The 13185-nt window shown below is 39.5% G+C and overlaps 1 protein-coding gene and 1 long non-coding RNA gene across 2 annotated transcripts; both read left to right on the forward strand.

Annotated features, from left to right (window-relative positions):
• Nucleotides 1-1797: 1797 nt before the first annotated feature.
• On the forward strand, nt 1798-3806 carry LOC140360376 (uncharacterized). Its single transcript, XR_011926915.1, has 3 exons — nt 1798-1861; nt 2637-2766; nt 3157-3806. It is a non-coding gene; the product is annotated as an uncharacterized lncRNA (long non-coding RNA).
• Nucleotides 3807-4670: 864 nt separating this feature from the next.
• LOC140360249 (uncharacterized) lies at nt 4671-12746 on the forward strand. The gene is made up of 4 exons (XM_072445459.1): nt 4671-4680; nt 5136-5231; nt 8738-8932; nt 11368-12746. Exons 1-4 carry the CDS (start codon nt 4671-4673, stop codon nt 11790-11792), a joined length of 726 nt encoding a protein of 241 aa, XP_072301560.1. The 3' UTR covers nt 11793-12746.
• The last annotated feature ends 439 nt before the right edge of the window (nt 12747-13185 follow it).

Below are 13185 nucleotides of genomic sequence, written 5' to 3' on the forward strand. Positions count from 1 at the left end.
GCAGTCGTGACGGACAACGCTGCAAATAATGGTTAGTGCAGTGGAGATAATGCAGCTGATGCACGTTGATCACACTGAACTGAGCCTCACAAGCAGGTCTAAAAACGACTTTATATTTCAAAATTGCATTTTTGAGACTTGAGACAGTATTGTTTACAGCTGAAGTTTAAACTGTCCAATTTACAAGTTTGCACTTAAAACCTGTTTATGGTGAAAAGAAAAAATAAAGTACATTTGTGTTTTGTAACACAATTGAGCCATTTTCATTATTTAAGAGCAGATTGAATTGAATCGAATCGTATTGAATCGAATTGTGATTAATCGATTCAGGACGTTATGAATCGAAATCGAATCGATTTAGGAAATTGGCCATGATACCCAGCCCTACTCGTTTTATAATGTCATTGTAGGTTTTTGCTAATATATTCTTCTGGTTCAGTTTGACAAATGTATTGAAAAGAGAAAACCTTGCCTGACCAGCCAAAGACCACACACTTTGACAATACTTTAGAAAGACGTTTTGTCCTGTTTCCCCGATTTCCAATGGGCGTGATTAACTGTGACATTTCTTGCAACTTGGCAGTTTTATTTGACCTTCATTTACGTTTCAGATTGATTATTTTTGTTAACATTATTTACCTTTTCCACCACACGAGTTCTAATATTTATCTAGCAGCTCGTCTCCAGCAGCAGTGTGCCTGACTCTGCCTCTTTACTCCTCGCTCAAAGCCCCAGAGCTGGTATTGCGTCGCTGTCCAGTGCTCCTTAATGGAACAGAAGGAAACGCTAGGAACATTAAGATTATTTTTCAAGACTAGCACAAAGGTGAACGGCTCAGACTATGGGAGGTTCATAACTAGCACGTAAGCGGCCTGTGGTCCAGGGCACACACACTGCCCTGAATCCACTGAGAGATGCACAAGTCAACACATGACTTCAGATGGGGGGAGGGAATTCTGGGAGCCCCTGCTTAGACTGTTGCCCCCACGACCCGGCCCTGGTTAAGCAGAAGAAGATGGCTATGAGGTTAAAGATTTGCAGTTTGTTCTGTTTGCAACTTTGTTTTTCTTTTGCAGCTGCTCAAAGGGCGTCAAGGGAGTCACCAGATCAAGCTGACGTGATCAAGTTCATCAAATGTTTAGTGATGCATCTCCAAGATCAGGCCCAGGGTAAGTCTGTAGAAGGAACTTCAAGCATTAGGATTTAGATCACATTGGTTTCATGGAAAACAAGTGATGCAGACAAGTGGTTGATAAAATTTTATTTATTATAATGAAGTTGAATCTTAAATTTTGAAATTGAATTGAAGTTAACAATGACATTTTAGCAGGAGAGTACACTGATCCAAATAAGTTACCAACCTTAAGTCACAGAGCCTGTAATGTAGCTGACCATTACATAGGCTTAGGAAGAGAATAAAAGGAAACAAGTGGGTGTTTTAAAGGATTTATTGAGAGGGTTGTTGTGCGAGTTGAACTGCAACAGAAGAGAGAATATATGTAACTGTTCAGTTTAACCATGGATGTATTATCTTATCTGGATAGGGTACGCCCCCTCTGCCTCTGGCTCCAAATTGAGTAGTGGCCACTTCGCAGAATGCAGCCTTTTGGTTTGACCATTTCAGGAGTTCGGCCTCTAAAATTACCAAACATGCTAAATTGTTTTTAGTCTAAAAATAAAATAGAAGGAATTTCACTCTTCAACTGTTTCTAAAATACTTAAAAAATACATTTTTAACCTCCCGGAGAACGGTGTACGCGCACCGAGCGCGCACGTGACCCTCATGAACGAGCCTCAGAAGAACACGTGACGGAAACTAAACACAAACAGAAGAATGTGACGAGACGAGACCACGATACACGTAAGTTGTGTTTGTATGTCATTCCTCACGTTTCACACATCGTTCCATATGAAGTGTAAAACAACAATTACACAGTTAACACAAGTTAACACGAGCTAACACGAGCTAACACGAGCTAACACGAGCTAACACGAGCTAACACGAGCTAACACGAGTTAACACGAGCTAACGTAAGCTAAAGTTTAGCTACACAAAGATGCAACAACACGTCGTGATGGCTCGTGCTTCTGCAAATAAATAACTAATTATTTCTCTTACTAAATGTTCTAAGAGACAAGAGGTTAAGCACAGATCAAGGAAAACTAGAGAAAGAAGGGAAATAAAGTGATGTTTGTATTATGTGCTCTAAAAAACTACCAATAATTCAAATATAACCTGCTGAAATGGGTCATATCTTACACATATAAATGTAAACGTATGTAAAAGTGACAGTCCTGTACTTACAGGGGCTGAGACCACATTTGAGGTTTTATTACATATTTCATTATGAAGTGTGCTGTGTTTAAACAGCAAAGCACACGCTTGTTTTCTATAGGAATGTCATGGATTTACTTCCATGGAATATGTAGAGATTTAGCAAACATGTCAGTTATGTTCTAACTTCTAAGGTTTAAACTTATGCATAAGTAAATGACTTTTGGTTCTAGCTTTAAAAATGAATGTGAAAAGAGGAACTTTTGTGTTACAGAGCAAAATGTAAATCCATATTCCAGCTTTTCTCTGTTAAATGTGCATAATATATCAATGTTGTAATGAGTATCTTTCTCATCTCCAGAGTGCTGACCAGTGAGTTTAGTCTGTCTGTGCTGTCCAGAGCACTGCAGGTCACTGCAGGTCACTACAGACCTGATCACTGCAGACACAGAGTCATCTCAAGTAAACTCCTGACAACTCCAAAGCAAAAGGTATTTTAATATTAACTTGTGCCTCGACTAAAAGTAAACAGTGAGTAGAATCAGTACTTTGAATTTATAAAATGTCTGTTTTGTTATGACCAAAAAAAACTAAATGATAATTGTTCTTCAAAAGAGCCACTGCTGTGTCACATGTGTCTGTGAAGCAGCTTCAGGACAAACATGTGAAGTGTATGTTATATGACTTGTATAATCTAAACATATGAAGTGTATGTTATACGACTTGTATAATCTAAACATGTGAAGTGTATGTTATATGACTTGTATAATCTAAACATGTGAAGTGTATGTTATATGACTTTTATAAATCTAATACATATGAAGTGTATGTTATGTGACTTGTATAATCTAAAGCTGTGACATGTTCGGTTTGTCTCTCAGTCATACGATGGAGCTGAACGGAGGAGTTTACTGAAGTACAGAAGACTGCGTAGCCATGGAAACAAAGTCTTGTTAAATACTGAGATATTCAGTATTTAACGCAATAATGTCACATTCATGTGCATATAACTGATGTAAAAAGAGTGTTTATTTTACCATCATTATTAGTATTATTTTGTCTTACGCTGTTTTTATTTTATCTTTATTTTCCCCCTCCATTCCTTATTAAGGTATGAGAGGTTCTGTCTATAGGAGTTTTTGTTTATAAGAGTTCTTCTATTAAGATCAATCTATTAAGAGTGTTTTTTAAACTTCCTATAAGTTATCTGTCCTTTTCCTCTGTATCTACTGTGTTGCAACAACGACATTTCCTCATGTGTGGACAATAAAGGAATATCTTATTTTATTCAGTTTGTTCTATTTGACTTATACAGGTTGTTTTATCATTGTTAATATTTTTATGTTGCACTGAATCACCAAAGCAAGTTCTACTGTTTGTGAATTCTGTTCTTTGACAATGACAATACATTTTCTGATTCTATTAATGATGATGATAATAATGAACAGTACAGACTCCAAAACTCCTTAATAAGGGACTCCCACATTGTAGCTTTAAAACTCAACTAAAACTGTGGCTAAAATCAATTTATCATTTGTAGCTATAATCAGATTTACATTTATTGAACAAGTTCATTCATGTTCATTATTCTTATTAAATACATTAATAAACAAATGTGTTTTGTATTTATTAAAGATTGACATGACACAAAAACAAGGAAAACTGAATATAATTAAATACTGCTGAACTCAATTATGTAACAGAATCGATGATTATATTTTATATTTCTTCTCATCTGATTTTAAAAAATGCATATTGGCCAAATTATATTATGTAAATTAATAACTGAAAAGTTAATAACAAAATTAATACCCAAACCAAAAACTACAGAAAATGACGAGGACGTTATTACACCTCTAAATTGTCATTAAACCGGACTTTTTATCTCAACACTTCTTTATAATTCTCTTAAATATCAGAGCTTTACAACATGATACATGTATATTTATAGATGGATATAACAATCCATCATCATACGTTACGTAAACAGACTATTTCAAGCCGAATCATTCCAAAAGTCCGTGTTGACTCTTCACAGTCTTTCACGCTGCTATGACGTGCGCGCTCCCGACGCCAAAGCCTCACGGCGATGACGTCACAAAAGTGGGCGTAAATCAGACAGTATTCAGGAAGTAATGCGGAACTAAAAAACTTTTTTGGAACCATGCGCCAATGAGCAGCTCCATAGGTTTCAATGGCGGCCATCTTGGCTTCCGGGGGCTTGAGTTTAACAAAATTAAACGTTACCTTACCTCATGTGTCAGCCATTTTAGGTGCGCCAGCCAAAAGAGTTCCCAGGGAGCACCTTAAGAAGGTTCCGGGGCAGAACATTGTGGGGAAAATAGGAGGGGTGTTTTAGGGAATTGACTATTTTAAAATATATGGTAAGGTTGAAATGGTGCACAGTAAATTAAATAAAGAATATATTTTTGTAGTAAATTGAAGTATGTATATTGACACTTTTTTCTACACTTAGCTTTTATCTGTGCTGTTTTAGAAAGATTGTGACTTACCTGGTCCTCTGAGTAGGAGGGTCCAGTCAACCCAGTGGCCTATAAAAGGTGCCTGGTGGCAGTTGCTCATGTGTTGGTGCTGTGTGAACATGTTGCTGTGTTTTAAACCTCTTTTGTTTTGTAAATCACTGTAAATAAAATGCGTGTGGATCTGCACCATCTAAAATCGTCTCAGCTCCGCTCTGTCCTCGTCATTGCTGCTGAGGTTGCTATTCGGGCGTAACAGAGCCACAGGTTACAATAGTTAACAATTTATTTTAACAGTTTGAATATTGCACATTGAACATTTTCAATTAATTTCAGTTTTTTAACAATAAAATGATCATGTGCCCTCACACCTGGAGCAGGAGGACAAAATCAGCCAAACAGGCACCCGAATTTGCATGAGGGCAAAGAGGGAGCAACAGGAACCGGAGCGCACAAAAAGCCCAGAGGGGCGCAAGGTAAGCAACACACAAAATGTAACAATATGAATCAAGATAAATAGTTACTGTAGCCTCACACTCAAAAGCTTTTTGTACTTTGTTGAGCAGTGTCACCACCCCAAACTCACTCACCTGCTTATCTCCATAAAGATAGATGTGCTTAATGCTCTACTTGGGAATATTCCATCCACATCCTCATCCCTCTAACTCACTGACAGGAGCCCTGCTCTTTTGACTCGATTGTACGTGTTACAGATACATTTAGCAGATTTATGGACATGACATTAAAACACCTTATAGACTTTGTTTAGGATAAGATAAGGTAATCCTTTATTGTCCACACAATTGGGGAAATTCCATTGTTGCAACGCAGGTAGATACAGAGGAAAAGAACAGATAACTTATAGGAAGTTTAAAAACTCTCAATAGAAGGCAAGGCAAGTTTATTTGTAGAGCACATTTCATACACAAGGCAATTCAAAGTGCTTCACACCGCAGGAAAAAATAAAATAATAAATAATAAAATTAACTAAATACAAAATTAAATTAAAAAAACACCTAGCCACAAAGGGTAACGTGTCCAACTCCTTTTTTAAATCCCTTTTAAACCAATCCAACTGATCTAAACCAATGAAATCACAAACAAAAGAGAAGAGTGCAAAGAAAAATCCTTTCAGTCATATGCACAGCTAAACAAAACAGTTTTTAGCTTAGATTTGAACATTGTCTCACATCTTCAGGAAGACTGTTCCAGATTTTAGCTGCATAAAACTGAAATGCAGATTCCCCATGTTTAGTCCTGACTCTGGCACCAGCAGGAGGCCGGTCCCTGAGGTCCTCAGAGTCCGAGATGGTTCATATGGCACTAACATGTCCAAGATGTACTTTGGTGCTAGGCCATGGAGGGACTTGTACACAAGCAGAGCTGCTTTAAAGTCTATTCTCTGAGCCACAGGAGCCAGTGCAGAGACCTGAGAACAGGACTAATGTGATGGTACTTCCTGGTTCTAGTCAGAACCCGAGCAGCAGCGTTCTGGAATCACTGCAGCTGTTTTACAACTCGTTTGGAGAGGCCAGTGAGCAGGCCGTTACAGGAGTCTAATCTACTGGAGACAAACGCATGGATAAGTCTCTCTAAATCTGGTTTTGATATATTTGAATTTGGCAATGTTTTTTACATGGTAAAAAGCTGCTGATGTTATTGATTTGACGTGGCTGTTAAACTTCAAGTCTGAGTCCATTATTACCACCAGATTTCTAACTTGATTTGTAGATTTTAGAGCGAGAGTGGAGGTGACCGCTAACACTTTCTCTTTGGTTCTGTGGGCCAAAAACGATTATTTCAGTCTTGTCTGAGTTCAGCTGGAGAAAGTTGTTTTGCATCCACAAACTGATCTGTTGGATGCAGTGACAAAGTGAATCCACTGGTCCATATTCACCTGCCGACAGTGAAACATAGATCTGAGTGTCGTCTGCATAATTGTGATAGGAGACATTTTCACTGCGTATCAACTGACCTAACGGCAGCATGTAGAGGTTGAACAGAAGGGGACCCAGGACTGACCCTTGGGGCATTCCACAGGTCAGGGTCATGTGGTCTGAAACACAGCTACCAATTTCAACAAAGTACTTCCTGTCTTCCAGATAGGACCTTAACCAGTTTAGGGCAGTGCCAGTGATGCCCACCCAGTCCTCTAGTCTCTAAGAGGATCCCATGATCGACAGTGTCAAACGCAGCACTCAGATCCAACAGAATAAAGACTGAGGCTTTGCCCGTGTCAGTGTTCAGGCGGATGTCATTTGTCACCTTGACAAGAGCAGTCTCAGTGCTGTGATGAGGTCTAACACCTGACTGAAAAACATCAAATGAGTTGCTTATTAAGAGGAAATCTGTGAGCTGTTGTAAACAACCTTTTCAAGGACTTTGCCCCAAAATGGCAGATTAGAGATGGGTCGATAATGACTCAGTACTGCGGCATCAACTGCTCTTCTTTAGGAGAGGCTTTATGACCGCAGTTTTCAAAGACATTGGGAATGTTCCAGATTGAAGCGACATGTTAACTATGTGAGTGAGTGATGCTTACAAAGTGTTCAGCACAGACTTTAGAAATCTGGTGGGTTACACATCAAGGCAGCATGTAGATGAACTCAGACTGGTGATGATCTCATGGACAGTTTTGTCAGTTACTGGTGCAAAGTGAAGTCAGCTAAGGGTATTTTTTGCATTGTGGGATTTATAGCATTTTTAATGCCCTTAACTTTGTCATTAAAGAATAATGCAAACTCATTACACTTGGATGTGGAAATGAGTTCTAACGGCAGCTGAGCTGGAGGGTTTGTTAATCTGTTTACTGTGGCAAACAGGACACGCGAGTTGTTACTGCAGCTTCCAATCATTTCAGAGAAATATCTTTCCCTAGTTCTACATAAAATTAGGTTGTACATGTTCAGCTTCTCTTTGTAAATCTCTTTTTGAACCTGGAGCTTTGACTTGCGCCATTTCCGTTCGGCCCTGCGGCACTCCCTTTTCTGTGCCCTGACCGAATCATCATTTCTCCATGGCGCCTTCTGCTTATTTTAGCCTTCATAGGGGCAATGGTGTCCAGAACATTCAAAACACTAGATGTAACAGAGTTCAACAAATCATTTACATTAGAACATGAGACATTTTCAAAGTTTATCATTTCCATAAACAGTGCACCTGTGCCATCACTTATGTGTCTCCTCTGAACAACTGCAGAACCAGCTGGTGGTTTGGGAAAAACAGACAGGTCAAAGAAGACACAGAAATGATCAGACAGAGCAACATCGACCACATTGACATTTGAAATATTTACCCCCTTTGTAATTATGAGATCTAGAGTGTGTCCTTTGCTGTGGGTGGGGCCTCTCACATGCTGAGTAAGACTGAAGGTTTCAAGGACAGCATCAAGCTCTTTAGCGTTTCTGTCACAAATATTATCAACATGCACATTGAAATCACCTGTAATGACCAAACCATCAGTCTGTGCATACGACTGAAAGCATCTCAGTAAAATCATCAATAAAACTTTGGCAGTGCTAGGGAGGCTTGTATAAAACAATGAAGAGAATGGATGGAGACCGTTTTAGCTCCATTTTAAAGGATACATACTCAAATGATGAAAACACCCCAAAAGACAACCTGCGGGTCATTATTTAATCTCTAAAGACAGCACAGACTCCACCCTCTTTTTTGTTTTCTCGTGTTTGAGATTCAAACTTAAAGTTGGGTGGAGCAGATTCTATCAGGACTGCATTTCCTGTGTTTTTGTCAAGCCATGTTTCAGTTAAAAACATAAAATCAAGATTAGAAGAACTCTTATAAACAAAAACTCCTATAGACAAAACCTCCCATTTCCCATACAAGGGATGGAGGGGGAAAATAAATAAAGATAAAATAAATAACTTGTTAAAAAATAAATAACTTGTTAGATAAATAATAAATAAATAAATTTACTTGTTTCTTATGATTTGGAAACGTTTTCTTTGTTTGCTCAATGAAGGATCGAGGATACCAGTGAAGGTGTTCTCCATCATCACAGCTCAGACCTTTGGAGCTCACGAGCAGATCCTGAATGCTCTGGAGTCATGGGTCATGCCTACAAATGACCTACAACAGTGTGATATCATCTTACTCTTTTGTCCGATCCAGTCGCGGATCGGGTCTGATGTGGATGTGGCTTTAAAAAAGATTCCAGGTTTGTTGTTCTACTTATCGACCACACATGTCAAACTGACGGCCCTCAAGGCGACTTCTGTCGGCCACAAGATGATTTCTAATTTGTATTATTAATGGCCTGTAAAAGACATGCCTGTTTGAGCTACAACTACCATGATACACTGCAGCCTACGCGGCCCCACCCCCACTGCTCCTGAAGCAGAGTCAATAGATATACACATGACAGAGTGAAGCGACTCTGCACTTCTCCCAACAAATTAATGGACGGAGAACACATTGCCAAAGAATTATAGCAGTATGTTGAGAGGTATCAGTTGCCTGACCCGCCAGCCCCGCCCACATTCTGTTCGAATGCGTCTCGGTCTGGAATCGAACCATTGGAAGGCGTCAAAAAAAACTTTCCAGCATTTACCGCTCCAGCCATCGCCGCTAATTTGTGTCACGTGTCTCTCAAATGCGGAAGACTTTGTGTCACGTGTCTCTCAAATGCGGAAGACGTCTCTCATATTTTCGGAACATTCAGAACAAAATATATAACTTTATTTACCTGAGATTTACAGAGTTTAGTGCGTCGCTTGTTGACTCAGCAGAAGTCGGCAACGTTTCTCAGTCTGTTATTTTTATCCTTTCCTCGTAATCCACCATGTTTGTTTAGACACGAACGGACAATGCGTTTGTCTGATTGGTTAATCCGCCTGTCAATCACTCCCTTTGGAAATTGGCGTGACTGGGTTGGATCCCAGACCCTCAGGTTTTGTAAAATAGTCTGTCAAAACGTGTTGGGAATGGCTGTTCAGGCAAAGGTATCAAAGTATCAGCTCACAAACACTACGTTTACATGCAGAAAGAAGTCACAATGCGCTAAACATTCAAACTAAATTTGTCTTTGACTTTTACTAAAGGCCGTGGCTACAGAGCCGCGGCGCGGTCATATAGACTCATGGCTAACCCTAACCCGGCGCGGTCAAATAGCCCAGCAGTTTCTGGAGCCGCGGCACAAAATAGCCTAGCAGTTTCGGCCGCGCGCCACGGCTCTGTAGACACTCACTTTACTAAAAACCTGTCAGAACGGTCTTCACCAAGTCCACATGCAGCTTAAAGAACCAAATAGGCTGTGGGACGTTTAGGGTCATTTAGCATTAAAACTAAAACTTTGCAACTGCCATTGCTAATGACAAACACAACCTGCTCAAGACAAACACATATAGTCCAGTTTTGTGCGTTCAGGGGAGGCCATCGTTGGAAGGAAGAAACTGGTCAGTGTCAACAAGACAAAATACATTTATCATAGGGGGGTTTCCTGTGAATTGTGATGAGTTTGGTGGTCTAAATGGCCATATCTCTAAGTATTTGTAGACATAATGCAGGGGTGTTAAACAGTTTTTCCCTGAGAGCCATGGGTTAGTTTTTATCAAAGATTGTGAATTGTTCTTTATGGAGGACCACATGTAAATATTTAGGAGATTCTGCCATTCAAAGTAGTAGTAGTAGTGGGTAGTTTCCGGACAGAGGGAGTTGCCGGTAAGAAGGAAATGCATCACATGAACATGTAAGAACATTTCTGGTTTGGTCAAATATAGCAGGACATCATCTGCGTAGCAGGCAACTTTCTGTTCTGTCCCATCAATTGAGACATCATCAATTGTTTCCGATTGTCTAATATATTGGCTCAGAGTACAAAGCAAAAAGCAGGGGTGACCAAGCACAGCCCTGTCACACCCCTTTTCTCAAAGTCAGGTCAAGTGACCATTAACTTTAATTCTTGATGTTGATCGTAAAGAGCCCCAATATTTTGTATTTTTAATTATTATTATTTCTAAATTTGCTAAGTACTTTAAATAAATAAGTCCAGCTAACATCCAGACTAATTATTACAGCTTTGTTTTGTTGTTTTTGAATATGGTTCATTATGTGTATAAATCTTTTACGTTATCTTGTATTTGTTCATAAATCCTGTCATGATTCTGAATTCAAATTAAGAGTATGTGTTAAATTATTTTGAGATGTATAAACGATAGTCCACATTCAGACTTGAGATTGGTCTGTATGAGGCTCAGTCAAGTCGATCCTTCCCCTCTTTACGTATCAGGGATATGATGGCTTCTTTCCAACTCTGAGAGATCCGAGAGATCTGAGAAGGGCGCAGTTAAAAGTTGATAAAAGCAAAGGAGTAAGTGTGTAAAATGTACTTATTTACATAACTTTGTGTACTGCAACTGTTTAATTGAGCCTTATGTTAAGAAATTATTTCAAGTAATTCACAACGTTAAAAATGTGGAATTATGATGCTTCAGACTCTTGTCAGTCTGGAGCTTTGAAAATCCGCTAAAATGCTCAGGCATTCTTCTGCCCTTGATAATATGCGCGCACCAATAATCCACAATCTCTGAAACGTCACATGCAGGAGCTCTCTATACAGCGGTATTGAACATATTTATCTCTGCTTTCATACAGATACAGACAAACCAGTGGTGTTGATTCTGATGCATCACACATTTGAGTCGGACGAAATCCTGGACAAGACCTGCTGGAGTGCAAAATTTAAAAGAATATTACTGGAAGTGCGAGTGCTGTTCCATCGGACCAAGAACGGACTGTTGGAGTGCTCCAGGAACGACAAGACTATCGAGATCCTCAAGAGGGCGTGTGAAGGGCACATGGACAAACAAAGTGTACTGAGCCTCCAGACTGACAAGAGCGTCAGCGTCCAGACTGGCAAGAGCGTCCAGACTGGCGAGAGCGCCCAGACTGGCGAGAGCGTCCAGACCGGCGAGAGCGTCCAGACCGGCGAGAGCGTCCAGACCGGCGAGAGCGCCCAGACCGGCGAGAGCGTCCAGACTGGCGAGAGCGTCCAGACTGGCGAGAGCGTCCCAGAGTGACAAGGGCGTCCAGAGTGACAAGGGCGTCCAGAGCCACCAGAGTGACCAGTGACTCTAGAGTAAACATGTTGATTGTTTGATTAATTTTATTGAAAATGTATGTTTGTATGGCTTCGCTGGCAAGTAATTTATGATATCTGGTTGAGAAATATATTGAAAAGTTGTAAAATTACTTTCAGAGTTTTTAATCTTTGAAAATAAAATGGCACATTGATAACATTAGCATGATTTAGCTTGTAACTTTTTACTGATTGTATTTCAGTGTCCTTTGCGTGGGGTTTGGGTGTAAAGACTGTGTTGACCCGTAGAGGGAGCTTCTGACTGTTTATTCCAGGGGTATTCAATTAAAAGTCCAGGCCCAGTTATTAAATTTTGTTCAAGTAGAGGGTCCGAACCAAAGTCCAGCTTTTGTCGACATTTTCATATGGTTTCAACAATACTGATTGTTAATTTCCAATTCAGAAAATTAACTGGGGGCATAATTATCTCTTTTACCATAGATAAAAGTAGTCCCAGGCAAATAAATTCAAGGCCTTTATTTCAGATTAAAGAAAACAGAAAAATAATTTAAAAAAGTGCAAAGTGGAATAACTAATTCTCTTAAATAACTTATAAAAACTAAAATGTGCAAACAGAGCATTGACTAAACATTCTCTCATCTTTGTTCTTAAAATAAGGAGGTTCCAGCCCAAAAAAAATGAAGGCCCACTTTTCCAGAAAAAAAGACCACATCTTCAGAAAACAAGTGGCTTTTTAGGGGGAGAAATGCATGAGTCTTTTCTCTGAACTTTTCTCTTTGAATTATTTTTCTTTTACTTTTCTGATAGGGTCCTGGACCCTACCTTTAACATATCTAGGTGTTCATTGTTATACCTTATCGTGCCAGGCACACGTGTGCCAAGTGAGCGGGTCTTCAGTACTGTTGGGGACATTGTATCAGCTGAAAGAGCTTGTCTTGACCCAGACTCTGTCAACATGCTCTTATTCCTCAACAAAAACACATGAAGAGACAGTGTGTTAAGACACTGTTAACTGTTAAGCTATGTTAAGCTAGGTTTTGCAGCTACCTAGTAGCTTTTGATTTGTATGTTGTAAAAAAACTGTTAATAAACCAGAAAAGTTGATTTTATTTCTGCAGTAAAGCCTAGTTTTTTGATAGTAGTCCTTGTTCAAGTGTCTTCAACTTAATTTAGCCAAGTAGCTTGTGTTATGCTGTTATAACATTATGCAAATATCGCCTGGGTTTAAGTCCGGACTCATTTTGGGCAACCCACAATTACAACCTACAGCCACAACTACAGCTACAAATACAACCACAACCACAGCTACAACCACAGCTACAACCACAGCAACAACTACAACCGACGCTATAACCGACGCTATAACCGACGCT

This window comes from Eucyclogobius newberryi, unplaced genomic scaffold (genome assembly GCF_026437365.1).
Source record: "Eucyclogobius newberryi isolate DKJ021-1_F unplaced genomic scaffold, fEucNew1.0.hap1 SCAF_15, whole genome shotgun sequence".
Classification (NCBI taxonomy): Eukaryota; Metazoa; Chordata; class Actinopteri; order Gobiiformes; family Gobiidae; genus Eucyclogobius; species Eucyclogobius newberryi.

Bases quoted from the DNA above. Each gene is read 5' to 3' on its own strand.
- LOC140360249 (XM_072445459.1), top strand. The intron at 5,232-8,737 runs GTAAGCAACACA...TGCTCAATGAAG, and splicing joins AAAGCCCAGAGGGGCGCAAG to GATCGAGGATACCAGTGAAG. The intron at 8,933-11,367 runs GTTTGTTGTTCT...GCTTTCATACAG, and splicing joins GGCTTTAAAAAAGATTCCAG to ATACAGACAAACCAGTGGTG.